We start from the raw sequence: 22,628 nt of genomic DNA, 5'->3' as shown, positions 1-22,628 counted from the left end.
TAATATGAATGCCCATTTGTTCCATTGAATTATTAACCTGTGACTTTTTTTCTTAAGATTCTTAACAGAAAGTGGAAGAGTTCTTCATGTTTGTTAGGTAGTAGGACGCTTGCTGTGGTTAGGTTGTATAATAGCAGCATCTTCCTTCTCGAAACACAGCAGAGCATGATGAATCCTCATGGGCTTAGCAGAGCTGTCATGCTTTCTTAACACCTTCATCACAGTTTTTCCTCCCATAGCTACAAGGTATAAATGGGTCACAGGATCATCATATTGCAGGGCTGTACATTTAAATACCTGCACACACGCTGAGAACAAGAATAGGCATTTTTACAAATCTAAATGTGACATGATTAGTGTTTGATAAGACACTGCATCTTTAGAAGTAGAGTTGATGATAATAAGTGTGAAAGACTTCTCAAATCTCTTTCTTCCATGACAAACAAAACAATGTCTGTATCCTGTTTTTATCGATTTAAATTTCCATTTTAAACTCATCAATGTCTCCGATTCCTCTTTCCATCTTCTAGTACAAGCAAGTGGAGCAGTACATGTCCTTCCACAAACTCCCGGCTGACTTCCGACAGAAAATCCATGACTACTATGAGCACAGATACCAGGGCAAGATGTTCGATGAGGAGAGCATCCTTGAGGAGCTTAACGAGCCACTGCGCGAGGTATGAAAACACCCAAAGCATCCCGTATAATGTGCTCATTCACCCTCAAATGCACATTCCCTAACTCTTCAGTGAGTAAGTGGAGTGGAGTAAATTCATTATGGTGCATGGTTAAGGTGTCTTTTTTCATAACCAAGTGGTTAATAGGTCATTCCCAGCCTTTTCATCTACGATTAACTGTTTTAACAAGTTTACTTACTTGGGAGGGAGTCAATTAAGTGTCTCCTGAAGATTACTTAATTAATCTATTAAACATTAATTATTAATGTAATCTTGGGCGGCAACCTAAGAAAACGGTATCTACACTTAAGTGAAGTCCTCCTGCTTCAAATAATGAAGAGAAAAAAATGAGCAGACTCAAAAGAGCTTCATCAAGGTTACTAGAAAAAGCTAACAGATTCAAATACAGTGTTTGCTTCATCTTGATTGGATAGAAATACAATGACCTCTAACCATCACATGTAAAATTGGGATTTCTACTAGTTTGACCCCCAAAACAAGTAAAAGCTTAATCTTCACACATTTATCTGATGGTACTGATGTATGAAATAAGGTAGTTTAAGCGTTTAGCAATGATACAATGCTGAATGTGCTGTAATGTTACAATCCCTTGCTTTATTCCTGGCACCATTCAGGAGATCGTCAACTTCAACTGCCGTAAGCTGGTGGCCTCTATGCCACTGTTTGCCAACGCCGATCCCAACTTCGTGACAGCCATGCTGACCAAACTGAGATTTGAAGTCTTCCAGCCCAGAGACTACATCGTCAGAGAGGGCACCATTGGCAAGAAGATGTACTTCATCCAGCACGGGTCGGTCACCGTCCTCACCAAAGGAAGCATCGGCATGAAGCTAATGGACGGCTCATACTTTGGAGGTAAACTGTCACTTTGGGATCTTAAATTACTTTTCTGTAAATCTGTTCTGCAATCTGGTATTCTATTTTTCATATAGTAACATTTCAGAAGATATCGTCATAAAACTGAATCAGAGAAAATATTAAATATTCTTCACAATAAGAATAAAATAAGAGGATAGAACAGATTTTTTCTATCTTGTAATTTGAGTCTGTTCCATTCTACTCTGTTCTTTTTACTCTGGTTTGTACTCTAGCTCTGTTCTTTAGCAGACATTTAGCAGTCTCAGCAGATAGTAGTTACCGTTTACAGGCATTAAGAATGACAGTATTTAAATAATCAATCTTCTTACTTATCAGTCTCTTGGTCTCACTGATCTTGCATCTCCATTTTGTCTGCTTCATAAAAATAGAGAACTCTGTTCTTATTAACACTTTGAATCTCAACGGAATCCAACCAGTAACATCCCATATATGCATTTATTTGTCTAATTTCAGTTATTGCGTGGAAAACCAAATTAAAGGAAAAAATGAAATGCATTTTGACATATTATGTCTGGTGTTGCCTAACAGCTACTTCTGTTCCACTTTCTCAGAATGTTTTTCCTCTGTGGCTTGATTAGAAACATGTGTGTAGAGGTAGAGGTGTCTCTACTGACTTCCCAACCAATAAACCCAGACAAACATGTACACACACACACACACACACACACACACACACACACACACACACACACGCACACACACACACACACACACACACACACACACACACACTCACACCTGCACACTTATTTCAGTCTTTGGGCTTTAACATCTGGTGTCCTCTGCAGCAGACCATAGCTCTCTGTCAGTGATGTTGATTTGCCAGAAGCCCAGGGTGCCAGCAGAGTGGCGCAGATACATGACACACTGAGGCACATACACATTACACATACCCACAGCCAATTAATAACAGCTAATTAGCACAGCGATGGTGGGGCCATTTGTAATGTCAAACATTGACTGTTCAGAGTCATCCTGCCAACATGGAGAAAACTGCAGGTCTCTCTTCACAAACAAAACTATTAGTGGTTGTAGTTTACAGGGATAGCACAGTTTGTCCACGGTGGCATAGGGAAGTGCCATGTGAATTTGTGGTAACATTTCTGAATTAGTAAAAAAAAAAAGTAGTGTGCGCATATCCAAGCAAAATGCATACAGGTGCAGGACAAAAAAGTACAAACTGCAGAAAAAAGAGAAAGGTCTGCACACTGTTGTAAAAATAAAGTGGCTCATTGGGAGCTGAACTGTGTGCGGACCTTTCTCTTTTTTTCTGCAGTTTAAAATGTCTGAATTGGTAATAAAAAAAAGTAGATAGTAGTGTCAAGCTAGTACTTTTCAATATCCTTTCTAAACTCAAATACACGTTTACGACTTCAATAACATTTTAACATTAGATCCCATATTTGATACGTCAACTTTGTGAGAAGATCTTTATGTACTATCTCTCCCAGTCTGCAGCTCTGCTACGGCATGCTATATAAAGTGTCTAATACTACAGATAGAGTGATATGATGACCAGCAGTCACAGGTTCCTTCTAAGGGGCTATATATAGTGCATCCTAAAGCTTTTAGATTCCATTACACAAGCACAGAACAAAAACACATATATAGTAGTGCGTCTATCTGTACAAGCTATTACTGTATATTAATCTACTGAGGAAATATAAATCCCATATCAGATAGAGAGACAGCATGGTCACAATGAAGGTCTTACTTAAATACCCTGTATAAAATCTCATGTAGTTATAGTACATCCTGTATGTGGGTTTGAGTGTACTGTATGCATCTGTTCCATGGAGACAGTGTGTGTGTGTTTCCAGGGATAGACACACTGATTATGTCTGGCTGCTGACTCCTAGATCCTATCTCTATGGCCCAATGTTCTTTTTTCATTTTTGCCTTGAAGGAATAGATAAACCTTTTTTTGGGGAACTGCGCTTGTTTGTTGTCATGCCATAAAATAAACAAGATACTACTGCTCTCATGTCTGTACACTAACTCTGGAGCCAGAGCCAGCCACCAGTGAACTTAAATCAGTTTAGAGATAAGAAGAAGGAAACAGCTAAGCCTGCTTGTCAATAGCAAAATCAATATATCAGGAGCTCTACTGGTTAAAAAAAAACCTTGTTGCACATTTTTGAGGAGGGAATTTTCATTCTTTTTTTTTTATCATTTACCGTTACAATCTTCTTCAGTTTTCTTTGGCTCTGCAATGATGTCTGTTCCTACAATACTTAGTGAAGACCATGAACAGGAGAAGTTTGTTAGCAAGCCTTCTTGCCTTTAAACCCATAAACTGGTGCTCACTTCTTCAGGGAGATCAATTATGTTTGTAATCTAGTTACATAGTGCATGAGCAGTTGATAAGGCTGGTATTTTAAGGTTTAAAAAAATGAAAATATTATGCTTTTATCAGTAGAAAAAAAACTAAATTGAAAAAAAAAAAGCAGAAATCTCAGTAAGTCACTGACGCCGGCCAAGAAAGCTTCCAGCACATAAACCAAAGTTAAACCAAAGCTTGACATTTTTACATTTCAGTCTAGTGTGCCTTAAGGCTAACTATAGGTAATTATCACAGATAGACCAAGGCAAGTCATTTACCCTTCTCTCGCCTTTAGTCAAAATTAAGCTAACCAGCTAGAGTTTTTTTTTTTTAATTACATTTTTACCCAATAGATATGAAATTTGTATGAATCTTTGTTTCATATGGTAGTGAAAAAGTGAGGACTCTGAGGTGAGAGAAAAAAGTCAGAATTCTAAAAAAAAAAAGTCAGAAACCCCCCCCCCCCCCCCCAAAAAAAAGAAATGTTTCAGTGGCCCTAATCCTCATTTGCACTGTAACTTCTGATTAGAAAATGTTTTTATTTTTTACTGACAATTGAATGTATTCATGTCTAAATTTTTTCTAGTATTTCTTTAATTTACTTTTTATTTTTGCATTATGCAGCAACCGTTTTTTCAGACAGTGTCAGTCCAATCCAGCACATTGGCCCTTTATAGTCTGCATGTTCAGAAAATAGCCTCCTTGGGTTTTTCAGGGTTTTTTTCTCCCTTTCCCAGACAGAGTCAGTGAAGGCGGACCTTTCAGGTAGGGGAAAAGGAGGTCATACGGTTGTCAAGACAACAGTCAGCCCTGGCCCATTGAGGAAAAAAGCTAGAAAGAAGACTATACAGAGGAAAAGGAAGGGGAACATCTGAATGAAATGAAGCATAGCGGCACATCTACAAATATAGAGTGTGCTTCCATCGCACACCTGTCATTGCTTTACTAGTGCTCGAGGAAATACTCTGTTTTACCTTCAGTGGCTCACACTGGCAACACACAACTGCTGCATGCATAAAACATACTTATCAAACATTTGCTCACTGTCGGACGATTTTACAGCCCATAAAATAGTGGAAAGTGAATCTATAAATTAAAACATCGAGACAACTGAAATGAAACAGAAGAGGGGTTCACTTGGAAATATATTTTTCAGATATGGTTTCCAGTGATGTTTAACCTATAGGAGGTTATTTCGTCAGAGTGTGATAGCAGGGGCCGATTAAATAACATCATCATTTTTATAGTAGATTGTCTTATCTGTCTGTGTGTCTAAAATCTAAAAAACACCCTAAAATCTGTCAGTCTGCCATTTTGAAATGTGACCATCTCTATTCGGGTCTTTCTTTCCCTCCAACAGAGATCTGTCTGCTGACCCGTGGCAGACGGACAGCCAGCGTGCAAGCAGACACCTACTGTCGCCTGTACTCACTCTCTGTGGACAATTTCAATGAGGTGCTGGAGGAGTATCCCATGATGAGGAGGGCCTTTGAAACGGTTGCCATCGACAGATTGGACAGGATAGGTAAGACTGCCACGTGAATTGACAGAAAACTCCACCAATTACCTTTACTTGATTCATGTATGTTATACTAATACTGTAATACTGAATTATCATTTATTATAACCAGTCTGTTAGGATGTTAAAACTAGACCTTTGTATAACGGTCCCAAAGATTTTGTCTGGTTTGATTTTACACACACTTAGAACATTGTTTTATTCTGACCTTATGTCTCCAGTTTGATGATTTGAAATAAGGTCAGATTCATTTGTCTACAAAACAGGCAAATACATACAGATATCTGATGTCCTTAATTATTTAAGAGTCTTTTTTTCAAATTGTTTGAATACGAGCATATCCAAACCATGACACCATGGAGATTCAGATTCACTCTCTAACAATAACAAGTCATCAAGTCTCTGTCCAGTCAACATGTTCATGCATTTTAAGCTCTTTATTGTTTGCAGAGCAAAACATAAGCTTCCATCCTGACTTAGCTTATTAAATGTGTCTTGGAGATTTATTCCAAGAAAATAAACATTATGCCTTACTGTTAAAATACAAAGGTATGGTTTCTTCATAAGCGTAAGTCTCCGTCATAAGATAAAATGAAGTGTAAGGAAAATGTATTCATTCATTAGCATGATGTCTCTGTCAAAACACAGCGGTAACTGACAGCTGTGATGTACTGTTTGAATTATCCTAGCAGTGGCAGTGTGTGGAGGAAAAGAGTAGTGGCTGAAAATGTATTCATGGCTGAGAATCATTCATTATGTCTGTTCAATGTAAATCTCTCTAGGTGGATTCATGTCACTTAGCAAAATTGTTGTTTGACATATTAACCCTTAGAAATAAGGTGACAAAAGCTCTTGGGAAAGATTGCTCTTTGTTTTCTCTGTACCTCCTCTAGATTAACCCTCACAATTTAATGATTATTTGAAATGACTGCTCATTAGAGAACTTTTTTTGGGTTAACCAAAGCACCCACACAAACATGCACAGAGAATAATTTGCCTTTGCAAAGCCTTGGGAACCGTTAGTGAGTGAATAGACATTTTTGTACACAATGCAAATACCTTTCCCTTCTCAACATGCCCCCCCACCCAAGGTCAGCAGTGCTATCATCATCCGTGACATGACTACACTTCACATGTTTACAAAATACCCACATCCACCACCTGAAAAGTGTTGCCATGGCAGCCAGATCCCACACATGAACAGCCTTCAGTCAGTAAGCTCACATACTTGGAAGAAGTCTAAGGCGACCTAACCTCCAACCAAATTGTTCCACTCAAATGTATGCACTTGATAAATGTTAATCAATAATAACATTTCTTCATGGCTTATCTAAAATATACAGATGCAGAACAAAATCCATGGTAAGAATATAAAATGTTAATAATGACTGATAAATTATGTCACAAGCTTTGATGACAGTTTTTGCCTTTATATTTATGTAGGAAAAAGAGCATGCTGGCAAGCAGAAAATATTAATGCAGCTTCATTACATTTACATTTATTAGTACAGCGGTCGCAGTATAGAAACGTCATCAACCCTGCCCATTCACTCAAGGTTCATTTTCCAGAATAGCACCTGCTGTGTTAACACATCTGCTCATCCTGACTTCACTTTACACTCGAGGGCTGGCAGGAAAAAGTAGGGGTAGTTGCTGGTAACAGTCTGGATAAAATTGGGGTAAAAAAAACTGGGTGTTTGAGTTCACACATGCAGCTCACCTCTAAATTGCATTCAAGAGTGCAGTGCATGTGGGGCTCAAGATTGACATAACTATGATGATGCCATGCAAATGATTCTATGGGAGGAGTGGTGGTGGGTAGGCACAGGCTGCAGCTCAGTGAATGGCTATTCCTCCTCCTCGTTGCACACTCTGACAAAGGACCTCATCATCAACTGTTATTGTTTGACAGATACCTACCGTGCACGATTCTAGGGGCACAGGAGTTACCACAGTTTTGATCTGCCTCCACCTATTCTTTCCTTAAGATCAACGGTTGCCTGTGTTGAGTAGAACAAGTTCATAACCAGCCTTTTGGAACTCTTAGTAAAATGGTGTGTAAGACAGGCTGTTAGGCTGACTTAGAGCCTGTCTTCCTTGCCAACTTCCTTGAATACATGCTGCATCAAAGAACCAGTCTGACTGTCTATGACTGAAGTGCACAAGAGCAATATTTACCACTCGAGTTGCCCACAGGCACATGCATACTTCTCCTTCATCCCCAAGGGAAAGCATATGGTAGAGCATCTGGATTCTGCTAAGAAGGCCATCAAGCAGCTGAAATCTTCTCTTAGGGTCCCAACCTTCTTATCCAGCAGTGAGCAAAGGCTGACTGGCCTTTAGCATCATCATCAACATCAATTAGCATCATCTCCATCATCGTTATCATTATCACATTGGCTGCTTCAGACAGAGAAGCACTTGCTCTGCCACCTCACAACAGGAGTAGAAGTCCCCTTGACACTGAATATCAGAAACATAAAATGCATTGGTTTTCAATTATAATTTAAGAGCTCTCTACAGCAGTCAGTAAGAAAAAAAGCTCAGTTATGTGTTTATGTTGTCACAGTGTTGTCACAGAGCTGAGATGGTGATATATCTATTTGGCTTCAAATCAGTTGCCCATCGACTTCTGAATTTGTGGCAATTGCACACATGGTGCATCCTGCTGTGGTGTGAACTGCTAATGCTTGATCGAGTGTGCTGTCATTGCCAAGAGTTCACTTTCCTGCACTGATAAGAGTAAATTACACATCTAGACCTGTAACCAGGCAGCACATGTTGGGCGACTGATGGTCAGTGTTAGTGAAGGTTGTTTCTCAATTGGAAGGTTGGCGGTTAAATCCCATCTACTGCGGTTCACATGTTGAGGAAGTCCTTGGGCAAGTCACAGGATCCTAAACTGAATGTGTGATTAGTTAATACTGATATACACTTTAAATACCATTCTCTGTCATCAGTGTATGAGTGGGGGAATGTGACATGTCAACGTTTTTTGGGTGGTCAGGAGACTAGAAAAGCACTATGTCTGTACAGCCCATTTACCATTTATCTCCATTTACATACAGCTTTTCACTGAAGCACAGTATATATTGCAATTGACAGAAAACTTTCCAAGGATGGAACTTTGACAACTTCCTGTAATACATGTATATTTGACATGTTGTCAGTACTTAAGTAAAAGTGGAGCTGAGCTGAACAACCACACAGATCTGATCAAATACAGGTAATAGACCCATAGAATAAGAGCACAAATAAGTTCTGAGTTGACTGCAAAAAACACTGGCTAGCAAACACACTAGCCAATTCCTCTTAACAGAGAATCAGTGAGAAAGATCAGACACTCTATTTCTCATTCCATCTGAGTATGTTTGTGTAAGTGTTTGTCAGTGATGGATTTTGCACGTAGAGGGAATGACAGATCATTCCATTTTTAGCCTACTGAATCCACTTCGCCCAGGAATAGCTAAAGGATATAGTCAAAAATAAAAGCCATTATTTCTTTGTCAAAGAAAGACTGGCAATAAAAGATGGTATGCCATTGCCCCACTGAGAAAGTGTTGCTTGTACAGCAATACATGATTCATTAAAAAATAATTAGTCTTTACTTTAGCAACAATGCTAATCAATCAATCAATCAATCAATCAATCAATCAATCAATTTTTATTTGTATAGCGTCAACTCATAACAAGTGTTATCTCAAGACACTTTACAAAAAGCAGGTAAAATACCTTACTCTTTGTCTTTCAACATTACAAAAGAGAAGATAAAAAGACCATACTCATTGTTATGTTACAAAAAGCAGGTAAAAGACCTTACTTATTACTATATTACAAAGACCCGGCCTATCCATCATGAGCACTTTAGCAAAGCAGCAAAAGTTACAGTGGTTAGAAAATGTTTTATCAGACAGCAATAAATAAATAAAAAAATAAAATAGACGCACGACCGAGTACGCGTGGACGCCCGCACATCGGAGAACAACACAGAGAAAAGCTACTTTGTGGCTTATATTGTGTCATTTTAGTTAGATACAGCCATGAAACTCTGGATTTCCGCGTGCTTGTGCTCGTGCATGAAGTGTACCGTGCCGAAGCACACCTCTCCGAAGTGTGCCAAAGCCAAGGAAGTGTACCGTGCCTGAGCATGATACGGAACGGTCACACTGGCCAAACGAACTGGACTTTAGAGAGTTGAAGCGTGCTTGGGCACGGTACAGATGGCCAGTGAGATCGCGTCCTAAGAGAGCTCAAGAGCTCCCAGGAAAGTAGGTGGTTAGTGACTGAGATTTACAGATAGATACATGCAGTAGTATGTACTGTATAAGCACAGGAGAGAGAGAGAGAGAGAGAGAGAGAGAGAGAGAGAGAGAGAGAGAGAGAGGAGCTCAAGGTGCCAGTTCCCCTGGTAGTCTAGGCCTATAGCAGCATAACTAGGAGCTGGTCTACACCAGCGCCAGCCCTAACTATAAGATTTATCAAAAAGGAAAGTTTTAAGTCTATTCTTAAAAATACCTCCCGGACCCCAGAGGAGAGGAGCCTGATAACTGAAGGCTTTACTTCCCATAGTACATTTAGAGACTGTAGGTACCACTAGCAGGCCTGCATTCTGGGACTGTTGTTCCTAATGTTCTCGAGGGGCAGTACGGCACTAGTAGCTCCTTAAGATAAGATGGTGCCTGGCCATTTAGAGCTTTCTAAGTGAGAAGAAGGATCTTGAATTCTATTCTAGACTGTATAGGGAGCCAGTGCAGAGAAGCCAACACAGGAGTAATGTGGTCCCTTTTCCTAGTTCTAGTCAGTACACGAGCTGCAGCGTTCTGGACTAGTTGAAGAGTCTTTAGAGACTTACCAGAGCACCCTGACAAAAGAGAATTACAATAATCCAACCTGGAGGTAACAAATGCATGAACTAGTTTTTCTGCATCATTTTGCAACAGGATATACCTGATCTTAGATATATTACAAAGGTGAAAATAGGCTGTTCTTGAAATTTGCCTGACGTGAGAGGTAAAGGACATATCTTGATCAAATAGAACTCCTCGATTCCTAACAGTGGTGCTAGATGCCAGGCTGATGTCATTAAGGACAGTCAAGTCTCTCTGAGGTTTTTAGGGCCTAGCACAATAACTTCAGTCTTGTCTGAGTTAAGTAGCAAAACATTTCTGGTCATCCAGGTCCTAACGTCCTTAAGGCACGTTTCTAGCTTACATAACTGACTGGTGCCATCGGGCTTCATTGATATGTAAAGCTGAGTATCATCTGCATAACAATGAAACTGTATGGAGTGTTTCCTCATAATATTTCCCAGAGGAAGCATATATAATGTAAAGAGAATCAGTCCAAGCACGGAACCTTGTGGCACTCCATGGCTAACTTTGGTGTGCATAGAGGACTTATCATTAACATGTACAAACTGAGATCGATCTGATAAGTAGGATTCAAACCAACTTAAAGCAGACCCTGTAATTCCAAGTAAATGTTCTAGTCTGTGTAATAGGATTTAATGGAATTAAATGTATTTCTCCATTTAATTGCAGGCAAGAAGAACTCCATTCTAATGCACAAAGTTCAACATGACCTGAACTCAGGTGTCTTCAACAACCGTGAGAATGAGATGATCCAAGAGATAGTAAAATATGATCGGGAGATGGTTCAACAAGTTGATGTACCAAGACAACGGGCCATGTCCATGACTCCTTCAGATTCCTCCATCCAGCCACCAAATTCCGCAATTGCCACTTTGCAGCAGGCTGTGGCCATGAACTTTTGTCCACCCATGCAAGGGAACTCGGTAGGATCAGGTAGCTTGCAGTCTCCTAGGATGGTTCGGAGATTCCAAGTATTGGAAAGTGTATCCAGCCCTGTCTCAGCCTCTCCTTTGCAGTCTCAGCTCTTTGCTTCCGGTGCCTTTGCTCCAATCCTGTCCACCCCTCCTTTTCAGAGTCCACTGGCAGTTGGAGGACGATCATTCCAGTATGGAGCTAGTGCCATGACTGGTCCAACCTCAGGCTCCCAGCTTTCTCTAGTGCAGCAGCACACTGCCAGCCCTGCACACCGGCCCAGTTCCCATAAGAGTACCCATTCCTTACAAATGGACAGTCTGAGCCAAGATGCTAGGGCACTGTCTGCCTCTCAACCCTCACTGCCTCATGAGGGGGCACAACTAGGTGCCCTTAGTCCACCCCAATCCACACGAGTATCCTCCACTTCCATTGGACCCACTCAGACCCCATCAGCTCACACTGGCATCCGCAGCGCTATACCACATAGGGTGGTACTGCCTCACCAGATGTCCTTCCCTGTAGCGTCTCTGCCTGGTTCTATGCAGGGTTTTGGGGCTGGTGCAGGACTGGCAGTAGGGGGCTTGGGAACAGGTCTTGGGGACTCGGGGCTACCCAAGAAAGATTCTGTAGTGAGCCTTCCTGAGACAGAACATGTCAAAGTTAGATCCAGGCTATCTTCAAACTTGTGATCTTAATGAAATTATTTTGGAGAAGTGACTCAATCAGGGGCTTGACTGCTGGAGTGGTGATTTATGTTCTTTCTCTTACAGTTTTTCTTCTCTGTACCCACTCCAGTTTGACTATCCGAATGTATGAATGTTGAGTGAGTGGCAGCAAGGAGTATCTAAAGGGAGACTGTTATTACATTATTAAGTCTGTATGTTGACTTTTGAATCTGCAGCTTTGAGATAATTCTACTTACAAAGTAATTGCACAAATCAGTAGTGATAGAGTAGCATCTTCCTTACTCTGACCCCTTTATGTAGTTTATTTCACAACATAGTCAACAACATGTTGGTACATATGCTTCATTAACCAATCATTCTCCTCATTTTATGAAAACCTTGGGTCAGATGGGACTAAAAGAAAAGTTGATACGTAAATGCAGTTACATTTTGCTGTGGGAATTAATAGTCTCAAAAAGGCGTGGTCATTTTGGTTGTCTAGATTATGTGTTTTTTTTCTTTTGCTGTTTAAGTGTTTCTATCGACCAAATGTGTAAGCACAAAATGTAGTTATATTATCTAAAATAAGATATTAAATAATGAGAAGAAAAAATGATTTCACTTTGTTCCCTCAAAATTATAAGCCATATTTCCCATTAGACTTTATAAACTATAAATCAAAATGGTATTTGTAGAATCTAGTCTTCCTGTCTTTAATACCCCCAAAAGATAAATACTTCAGCCCACTTGAAATTAAAGCTTTGGGACAAATTGTCTGGTTCCAGCCAGGCATCGATGTCTTCAGGAGAGGCATTCATTTTAAGTCAAAGCTACAGTAAATTAAACAATTTTTTAAATTTCTTAACAGTGGTTCAAATAACTGAGGATGCTTTGTGATCTCAGAGAATGATCACTTTAATTGTTATTTTTATGTAGGTCTAAGCAAAAACTCACTGTAATCCCCAGAACAAAAAGGCAAGTTACCAGACTAACATAGATAGGTAGGTACTTTATAAATCCTTTGCAGGAAATTACATCGTCACGGCAGCAACTGCAATCACAGTCAAGACACACAGAAAACTAACAAATAACAAAAAAATATATATAACATAGAAATATATTCATTTCACAAGATCAGAGAAAATTAGAACTGACTTAAGACACTTCCTATCAACAGCATAACTGCTAAAGCAATTGTTTTACGGACTTTAGACATGAAGTTGTGACATCCCCATTTTGTATTGTAAAAATACATTTTATTCTTATATATGTTTATTCACTGCCCAAACATTACAAAGAACTTTATTTGACTCAAAATCTGAATCCATTAAAACCCTCATATTCAAATTATAAATCCATTCTTTGTGTTTCACTATGCTGGTCAGTAGATAATGAGACTACTGCCAAGTTCAACCCCAACTGTAAATGCTACAGTTTGATCAGAAGCCAAGGACAGTGAAGAGACTTTGCATGATGTGTATTGCAATGTGCCTCTGTCATTAAATCTTCTATAAGAATTCATCGAATGCCAATGATTTGTGTCCAAAGCATTTAGAAGGGAACCTCTTCTCCCAGACCTGACATTCTCTCGCATCATCTCATTGAAGCCTGAACCATTACTGGGTAATGAGAGTGGAAATTGGAATCCCTATGGCCTGTTTAAGACTTCTATTATCGTCCTCTGATTTTATTTTATTATACAGTGCCAGTGATGAGTTCATTCTCTATGATCATTCTGTATTTGTTTTGTTTCAGTTCCTGCTTTGCTATCCACCTTAACATTTCAAAATGGGATAAAGTTGAAGGTTTTTGCACAGTATTTTTACCCAGTTATTAGTGTTTGGTCTATTGTGTTCTGTTTTATCACCAAATTATGTTGTGCGGAACCTTTTTAGATGGCTAAACAGTGTTAAATACACATTTTGTGTAGGACAGGAGCTGAAATTAAAGTGACATAATAAGATTAGAGATGTGTTTTTTCTCCTTCAATTAAAAGCTCACAGCAGACGAAAACAAATGGAAGGAGAGAGGAGCATGAGGTTGGATGGATTGCATCACTGCCAATATACATTATAGATAACAAGCAGAAATACAAAAAATCCCTGATTTACGCCACAATTTTTATTAAAACTGAAGAAAAAACAGGCATAAAGGCCTAACCTTTTTTGGTATACAAATATTTGCTATGTTAATGACATGACGACATGTCACAGACTTTATAATTAATGCTTACTAAATGTACAAATCAGAGAATTCTTCACTGCACTGCGTCAGTCATGGTGTGTCAAGGGAGGTACATCAGACAAAGCAATAAAAGTTTCAAAAGGAGAGTGGTCACTCTATGCAGATGATCTGTCGTTTTCTTGACAAGATGCAATATTCCACCTTTTTGATAGATTTCCCAAGCTGAGAATTTGTTTAAAAGTCTGTTTTCTGGAAGATTTTCAGATTTTAAAATACATTATTTAATGACAATAACTTGACTGACATGGTTGTTATATCTAAGTATGAAAGTAGTAAACCAGACCAGACTTTTGTTTGTTATTTGGCATAGTTTACTGTTGTAAAAGACATACTGAATAAGAAAATGTTTGACAACTGGATGTCTTTTTAATCCGTGACTAAATGCACGCTATCATCTGGTATGAACTAAGAATTCTTGAGCATAAACAATAACTACAGCAGAACACAGATTAGCATAACAAAGGTTCTAACTTATTTTCCAACAGTTGCTCACAGTGCCACCCGCTGTTTGTATATAAACCTGTGCTAGTTGCTGTGAGGTCTGCATGGTTCCTTTTATTGTGTATTTTCTTTTGTTACATCCCAGTCTATTTTTCAAATCCTGGTGCTTTAACCAATGCTGCTTCTAGACCCCCCCCCCCCTTACCTTCATCTAATTAGCATGTAGCCCAGGACTCTGTAAATGCCTTTTACCCTCTTTTTGCAACTTTACAAACATATTAAGTGTTATGTAATTGTTACAACAACTCAGCTGTTCAGCTTTCTTCAGTACACCCTCCAGGCTTTAGGAAAACATCTGTGCCACACAAATGCAGCAGCTGCAATATTTACACAAGCATGTGTTTTTTTCAAGTTGTGTGCTTTCAAAATGTTTTTTTTTCCTTTTCAATCATTTACAGTCCAACGGTTTGTAGAAACAATTCCCATCCCGATTTTTGAGGATAAAACATGAAGATGAACGGTGTTTCAATGTTTACATTCAAGGGCTGTTTTTGGAGAGAGCACTGATGTCTCTTTGTCACACAAGTACATTCATGCCAATGAGTTCAGTTCATTTCTCTCTTCCTTACCAATAATGACCACACTAACACTGACATATATAACGCCAATTTGCAATTGTCTTTTTTTTTCTTTACCTAATCCTTTCCTGTTTTGTTTTCTCAGTCCAATACCCTCTAATGTGTGTAATGATGAGTACAAAGCCCAAGACCAAAACGTATCTGTAAGTACTACAGGAAAATATAAGGTTACACTTCAGTGCAAGCATGTCTGCATCAGGGACCTGATTTTCTTTTAATGAAGTGGTCTTCAGTTGTCACATCCCATAACATGTACTGTGCATACCTAGTGCCTAGCATATACTGTAGTCTCCACATACATGTACTACGTATATTGTTTATGTGTGTAGCTGTACAATAAATGCAAGCTCCTCACAATGAAAACATCACTGTTAATTATATCCCACTGCAATACATGTAAAAAGGAGAACAAATAAACTGTATTTGAATACAATACGATTCCACCGCTTTATGTTGAAGTCACTCACTTTGGACTCGAGTTTAAATGAAGCACCAACAGGTTACTGGTCAATCATTTTGCTTTTTATTTATAGAAGTATAACCTCTTAATGCAATAAAGGCATGTTATGGTACATTGTCAGTTTGTTTTTCTCTCTGTCATGATGACATTGGTCATGTTGTAGACCTTTTCTAAATAGCCCTTAGATAAGGAGAAACAAACCCACCGCTGCCGAGCTGCTGATAAGAAATGCCCGTGTTTACAAAGAAACCAACAGGCTCGGTCGGAAATTCCCAGAACCAATAAAATCCACTTGTAGAGCTACCGGAAATAGTAAGCTAATGAAGTGGTGCTTATACAGAATGACACACTTCTAAAGGCCACAAGAAACACAGAGGGAACCTCTCACTATCTCTGATGTTGTTGTTTACTTACCATGTGGCATAATGAGGGATCAGCGATAATAACCACGTCTGCAGTACTGTACATAAACCTTTGCTTTTTTATTATCATTCCACAATCACCAAAACACACACTTAAGCTTAAGCTGTTTGGAACAAGGACATTTGAGAACAAGTTGCCTACTTGCAGTAATGTCACCAGGTCAATTGAATGGGCCCTTGCCCTTGGTTGTAGAAGAAACATTAAAAACCAAATATCTAACATGACAGTAAATGGCAGTGACATTTCTAAATTTTTCTTACATTTGTTGGTATCTTTAAACAGTAAAAAGACATTTCCAAATAGAAATAACATTTCATTTTATAAAAGCTGCAATTTAGAAATTAATCCACATTTCATCAAAACGTTCAATTCTATTATTCCCCTTTACTAATGGTTCTTGATGAGGCATTTCAGGAGAGTCTTTTCCTCTTTGGTGCTGGTCTGGCAGCCAGTTTTCCCTGCACAGTTGGGAGAGATGGTCAAAAAAGGGGGAACTGAAAAGACTTCACACATATATTCTGTGAGTATGCCTTTCAAAGAATCCAATACAGATGATTAAAAAAGCCTTTGTAGATCCAACACTCACAGCTTGTAATTTAGAAGCTATTTAAATCTATAGATCTCCTTAAGAAACATGCTGGCAATAAATTTGAATATGTTGCATTAGATTTAACATGTAACAGAAGTGTTGAACGTTTTTAACTACCTGTGCTGCTTCCTGTTGACATAAAGCTCTGGCCCGTTTTGCTCCCTCCATGACTGTCTGCACACTGCTCCCCTGCTCATGCTGCTGAGTGCTGGACTCTCATGACACCACGGGGCAGCAGATAGGCCAGGAGAGCCCAGGAGCCTGGCAAGGAAATCAAAGTGCTCTCAGTGAGAGTGAGTGGTCCACCAGCTATCAAAAAGTGGTTTCCAGCTCTGGCATGCCTCGCCGATAGTGACCAACACTTCCATAGAGTCCAGAGAATCTAGATGTGATAAAGGCTACTCAACTTTTAGTGTAACTAAAGTGTGAAACTGGCTACATACCATATTAAAGAATGTTATGTGAGATATTCATCGATTTTCTCTTGAAAGGAGCATGTGCTTACCACTTGTTCAATTATAATTTTACAACAACTAATTCTCTCTTTTCTGATTTATGGTCGACTGTAGCCTATCGCTTTGGATTTGAGAAAAGGATTAAGCCCCAACTAACACCCAACTCAACGCTCAATAGGTTCCTGCTATGACAATTTAAGGTGCTCATACTGGCTATTTAAAAAAAAAAACATTCAACTGCATCTCACAGACTTTTAAAGGAAGCAAACTTTATCCACTGAAGAAAGTGAGATTGATTTGAATCATAGTAGACTCCGACTCTGACAAACTTGAAACAGTCAAAAACTTTAGCAAGGCCTAACCAAAAAAAACAGAGGAAGAACAAGAGTCTTATGCACAAAATCCTTCTCTCAGGAGCACATTCAGCTCTGTAACAGTGTTTCATCAATCATATAGATAACTTAATAAAGTATTTTCTGTACCAAAGCTTACAGTTAAGAAGATCTTCTGTGGACTGTTATGGTAAATGGATTTCAGCTTGTATAGCGCTTATCCAGTCTTCTGACTATTCAAATCGCTTTTCTCGCTCTCTCTCTCCCCCCGATTTATGGCTCTCTCCACTGTGCTATCTCTAAAATAAAGGCAGAAAAAACCCAATGCTCACATTTTCTCTTGATTTGTGAATGCAATACTAAATGGAAGCTCTCTTACATTAGCTAGTGCTTTATTATTACAAAGCTATCTCCCCCTGCTGACAGTCAACATTCAACGTTAAAAATCATCTGCTTGAACTAAACATTTGTAGCAGAAGACTTACAACAGCAGTGGACTATCAACATCTGAGGCCTTCAATTGTAGGCCTCAGGAGGACACTGAGGCTGGATGTAAACAACCATCTGCTCCTGTGTGACTCTTTCCTGTTATTGGTCAATTGATTCATTTTAGTATTCCATCCAAACACAATTTGAGAGATTTAAATGTCAATGCTTTTGTTTTGAATTGAAACTAATTTCTTATACTTTAAAGATACCTAATATTATGTACATACTCATTTACTTTTATTGTAAGGCCATTTTGGAATTAGTTTTTTTTATGGGCTTTAAGACCTCTGTCAATCAATAAGCACAACAATGGTGGCAAGCATTGCATAATTCTTAATATAAAATGACTCAAGTACGACTACCTTACATGTTTTATAGAAGTCATGGTGTCTAATCACTTAGTCAGGCACAAAACGGACTGTTCAAATCTGACTGTACATAGGGGTAAAATGCATTAATGAGTTAATGTTTCGTCATGCAAGGTTGCATTGTCTTATCTCATAGCATGGCCCATAGGTTGTTTTATCAAATGTAAAGGTTTTTTACCTCCTACAGATTGATCCCCTTTGCACTTAACATTTCCCTCACAGAGAATCATCATCATCAACATGTTCATCTCTGGAGAGGCCCCATAATGGATTCTACCTAACTATTTCATCTAGAAAAAATCCTGTTCTATTGCTGCAAGCTCTCCGATCTGCTGTAGCAGCAGACATCTTTGGAATCACCTCAGAAAAACTGAGACAGGCCCATCAAGGACATCAGTAGCCAGTATGCTCCCTCAGCCGGAGAAAATGATACTTACTATCTGTAAAAAAACAACACATCACCTCAGCAAAGAGATGGAACGTGGGCTTACCCTGCTACATATTCTTCAATTTTTTTAAGTGTTGTAGATGCAACATCTCAAACCTTTTCATGGCCGAATCACTGTTGAGACACCTAAACCCTTAACATCCACCAATCCATCTGTCAACTAATGGCTACTCTTTTGTGTTGATCTCAGGTCATTAAGTGCAGAACATGTTTTTCTCTGCCTGTCTGAATGATGTCACTCATTTGTTTCTGAAGAGGCATAATTAAGCTCAAAGATGGCAGTTGCCGTTTGGAAAAGCAGACTCAAACTTACCTCTGGCTTATCGAGACGCAGGCAAAGAGGTGGAGTTTTTTTGTGGGGAGAATTGGATATCTTGGTTGCTGAGACATGCCCACCTAGTTCTTCATCTAGCTAGCATATTTCAAACGAAGAAAACTACACAAAAGACGCAGACGGTTCAAGGAATCAAATTAAGTATAGAGAGCAAAATGTTTTTTTTGTACCCAGCTGTGAACATGTTTATTTCTGCTGTTGAAATATTTGACCTACTGGGGATTCCATGGTTTTGTAGCCAGCCATACTGCAAGTGGACACTGGAGGAAGTGCAGTTCTTTGCACATCCACACTGGCTTCATTTTTTTTAACACAGGAGGTTACCGCTTGGCCACATCTTGAACTGTCATGGCAGGGAATGCTAGCCAGGCTATGTCTTAGGTACAGTACCTTACAAGCTGCAATAATATAATTTGCACGGTCTGAGTAACATGATGATTTTAATCACTGCAACAAATTAACCGATTGAAGTTACAGGTCATGTCTCATTCAGATCAGAATATAAATATCATCTTCGAGTGCATGGTTCCATGCAAATCATTTGAAAGCCAAAAGTGTAATCAGCACCCTATTTATGCCCCGTAGAAGATCATTTCCATTTCATCAGATTGCCTCTCAGCCAGCTTTGTTTGGCTGTGTCTACATTTGCCTTTGAACATCAACGGCACCTTTTGTCTGAATCTGCTGTAACGTTTCCAGCTATGATAAGATAACACTTCTGCTATTTTTAATCCTAGATGCAGCACTGGCCCAGAAGAAAAAAAAAACCTAGATCTGAGGTGATTAGTGAAGTGTTCAAACCCTTTGTTGAAAAAAAGGAGGCCTTCGTCTCTTGATACACAATACGGCTGAAAATATGAATACGATTAAATACCAGGCTGTTTCATTCATTCTATTGAAAGAAAGTAAGAGCACGAGCTATTTCTGTGAACCGCTGAAGAAATAAGGAGACAAGTTAAGAAACATATTTATTTTAGGAAAACTGCCAAGTGCTTAGTCACTCTAAGAAGCTAAAAATCAAGAGTATACAGCAGCACACAATGAATGTGAAGAGCTCCATGGCTATTTGCTCCTTGTTTCTCCTGACAGGAGAGTCCTGTATTTCATGTTACAGTGAAGTCCACTTTCATTTCTTCTCAAAGTTCTCTTTGAAAAAAATGAAATGTTTGAACAACGGGTTACATCCGTTTAGTAATGTGATTGATACTTAGGTGGGGCAGCTACAAAGGCAAATGAGAACTCCAAGGAGGTCCTCACAGCATAAAAATATGCCGACACACACACACAATACAAACTAACACATCAGTTGCTTGCATTTACAATTTTCAGTTGAGATGTTTTTGCTCAGTATTACTGAACAGCAGAACAGCTGCTAAGTATTAAAGACAGAAACAGTTTCATACATGATTCAGTCAGTATTGTTCATGTGTACACACTCACACATGCACCCGAATATAGAATAAAGTATCCTTTATAAAAGATGTATTTTCACTGATTGGGTACTCAATATTCCACCCATGGGGTTTACTCCTCCATCTATTGCACCCCTCCTCCCTCTCCCCCACCCGCTTTCTTCCTCCAATCAGCCCACTAGTCAGTTAATCAGGCAGGTTCACTGTGTGTTAATGCGTCCAGCAGCTCCAGCAGCTCCAGCCAGCCTGTGGACCAGGAGACAGGCAGGGCGCGGCTGGATCAATGTACTGATGTCTGAAGGAGACAAAGCCATTTGAAACCCCAGGACTTTGGCTTCCCTGCTGCAGTCTGTCAATTCCACTCATCTCCCTCCACTGGTTTCCCCTCACAAGCTTCTCAGCTGAAGAAATAAGTGGATTCTTTCACCTGCTGGAGATCAAAATCACCTAGAGAGAAGACACGCAAAGTGTCCGTTAAGTCTTTCAGGTTACATGAATTGCATCAGATGTAGTGCAGCTTGAATTATAGACAAACATACAACCATGAATTAACTTAGAATATGGCAAAAAAAAACAACAACCTCTAAAGCACGACATATGAACATAAAATGTAGATGACGGTGCAAACCAACTTCAGCTGAAACCCTTTTTTTATATAACTCCAGTACCTTGCTCTAGCTTTAACCAAATGTTGCCAAGCTAGTTCATAGAGTACCCTTTATGTAGGATATGAGGTCACATATACAGTATTTTTCAACATACAAGTAATAAGTGGATGTTTAGTCAATCAAGATTGTGAATCAATTTCCCTTGCTTTGGTGCAAATGAAAGAGACAAAAGGTGCAATGTAGAGACCAAAACAATACAACCCCTGAAAAGGGAATTGTTTAGCAAGTTACTCATTGTGTGTAATCCAGTCTCACCTGCTGGATTACACCCATTTAAACCCAATTCCCCTTCTTAAGGGTCCTCCCTAGTGAAGATTATAATGGATTTGGCTTCAGATCCATTTGGTCTCATATTGAAACTGGACACGGTTGACATTTGGGGACGCTTACAGATATACACACACGCACCTCAGGAACACACCTGACTGGTCTCAGCCACATAAGCTGATTATTCAGGGGAGGGACACAATTAACAGTAATCAATTTACGCAGCACAGCTGTCAGTGCTAAGCAGACAGTGGGTGTACAGATGGAGAGATAGAGAGAGAGGTTACATAACAGTAAAGCCTCCGTCCACCTGTCTGACAGAGATGACTTTTATGAACCTTCACTTTGGACAACAATACACACTGAAAGAAAAAATAAATAAAAGAAGCTGGAAATTGAATTTTGGCCCGATTTAGAGGATGTTTCTGTTTGATTCAGCAATAAGAACACTATGTCCGTGCAGGAAAGACAGCTTGACGACCAACTGAGAACAATGGGATACCTTTAGAAACAATACACAACAACAATTAGGACTGATAAAATGGGATAGAAATACAGCTTTGTGCATTCCTATTACTCCAACTATCCTAAGCAGAGCCTCGGGACATTAAAGTCCTCAACCCAATTAGTATGTTGGCCCCCTCACACAGTACCTGAGCCTTGGTGATGTCGGGGTTTTGTGGCCAGACCTTCGCATTCATACTGACCTGTCTGTGGAACTTTGGCCAGCAGCAACATCAGCCTCCTGTACTCCTGGTACTTCTTCTTCTTGGCCTCAATCCTGTCACAAATTAGGGAACGAACACAAGTTGTAAAACTCCACAAAGAACGTGGAGAATGTTTTTTTGTGCATAGGTATCAAAGTCAATTGTCTCTCTCTGCAGTTTCTAGAAACTCGTTCAAAAGCCAAATATTCTGCTGACTTGTGGTGCCACTTATACAAAATTCTGCAGGTTGCTCCCGCCTGGATGTCATATTTAAGTTGTTAGGGTAACATGTTAGTTCTTTTTCAGATCAATGTTATAATGTTATAGATAATACAACAAGTACATGCATGTGATGTAAATATCTGACCATTTACCGTATCTATAAAGTTGTCAACCTAATTATCCATACTGTAAATTAACAACATTTGGCTTTTCTGCACACAAATCTTTAGCATGTTTTGTATTACTCCCTTAATGGTTGAG

The 22,628-nt window shown here is 39.2% G+C and overlaps 2 protein-coding genes across 4 annotated transcripts in view; one reads left to right on the top strand and one right to left on the bottom strand.

Annotated features, from left to right (window-relative positions):
- hcn2b (hyperpolarization activated cyclic nucleotide-gated potassium channel 2b) overlaps positions 1-12,289 on the top strand; it is a 43,553-nt gene extending 31,264 nt beyond the window's left edge. The window contains exons 5-8 of the mRNA XM_061033439.1: positions 531-677; positions 1,313-1,553; positions 5,261-5,425; positions 10,960-12,289. Of these exons, the coding sequence (XP_060889422.1) occupies positions 531-677; positions 1,313-1,553; positions 5,261-5,425; positions 10,960-11,894 (1,488 nt within the window). The 3' untranslated portion in view covers positions 11,895-12,289. The remainder of the gene's footprint in view (positions 1-530; positions 678-1,312; positions 1,554-5,260; positions 5,426-10,959) is intronic.
- Positions 1-22,628, bottom strand: part of polrmt (polymerase (RNA) mitochondrial (DNA directed)) — a 511,894-nt gene that overhangs the window by 451,578 nt on the left and 37,688 nt on the right. Inside the window, exons 20-21 of one of the 3 annotated variants that reach the window (XR_009668282.1) lie at positions 22,146-22,219; positions 20,387-20,950 (exon numbers count right to left, since the gene is read on the bottom strand). Coding sequence is in view for 1 of the 3 variants with exons in the window: in XM_061033437.1 (XP_060889420.1) it covers positions 20,901-20,950; positions 22,146-22,219 (124 nt within the window). In the remaining 2 variants the exon portion in view is untranslated. Of the gene's footprint in view, positions 1-20,046; positions 20,951-22,145; positions 22,220-22,628 lie in introns of those variants that run through there. The other 2 variants (XR_009668276.1, XM_061033437.1) reach the window with 2 other exon arrangements.

The sequence above is a fragment of the Labrus mixtus genome, chromosome 3 (assembly GCF_963584025.1).
Source record: "Labrus mixtus chromosome 3, fLabMix1.1, whole genome shotgun sequence".
In the NCBI taxonomy this organism is placed as follows: domain Eukaryota; kingdom Metazoa; phylum Chordata; class Actinopteri; order Labriformes; family Labridae; genus Labrus; species Labrus mixtus.
Note: the sequence above shows the minus strand (reverse complement) of the source record. Positions and strands in the feature narration are given on the sequence as shown.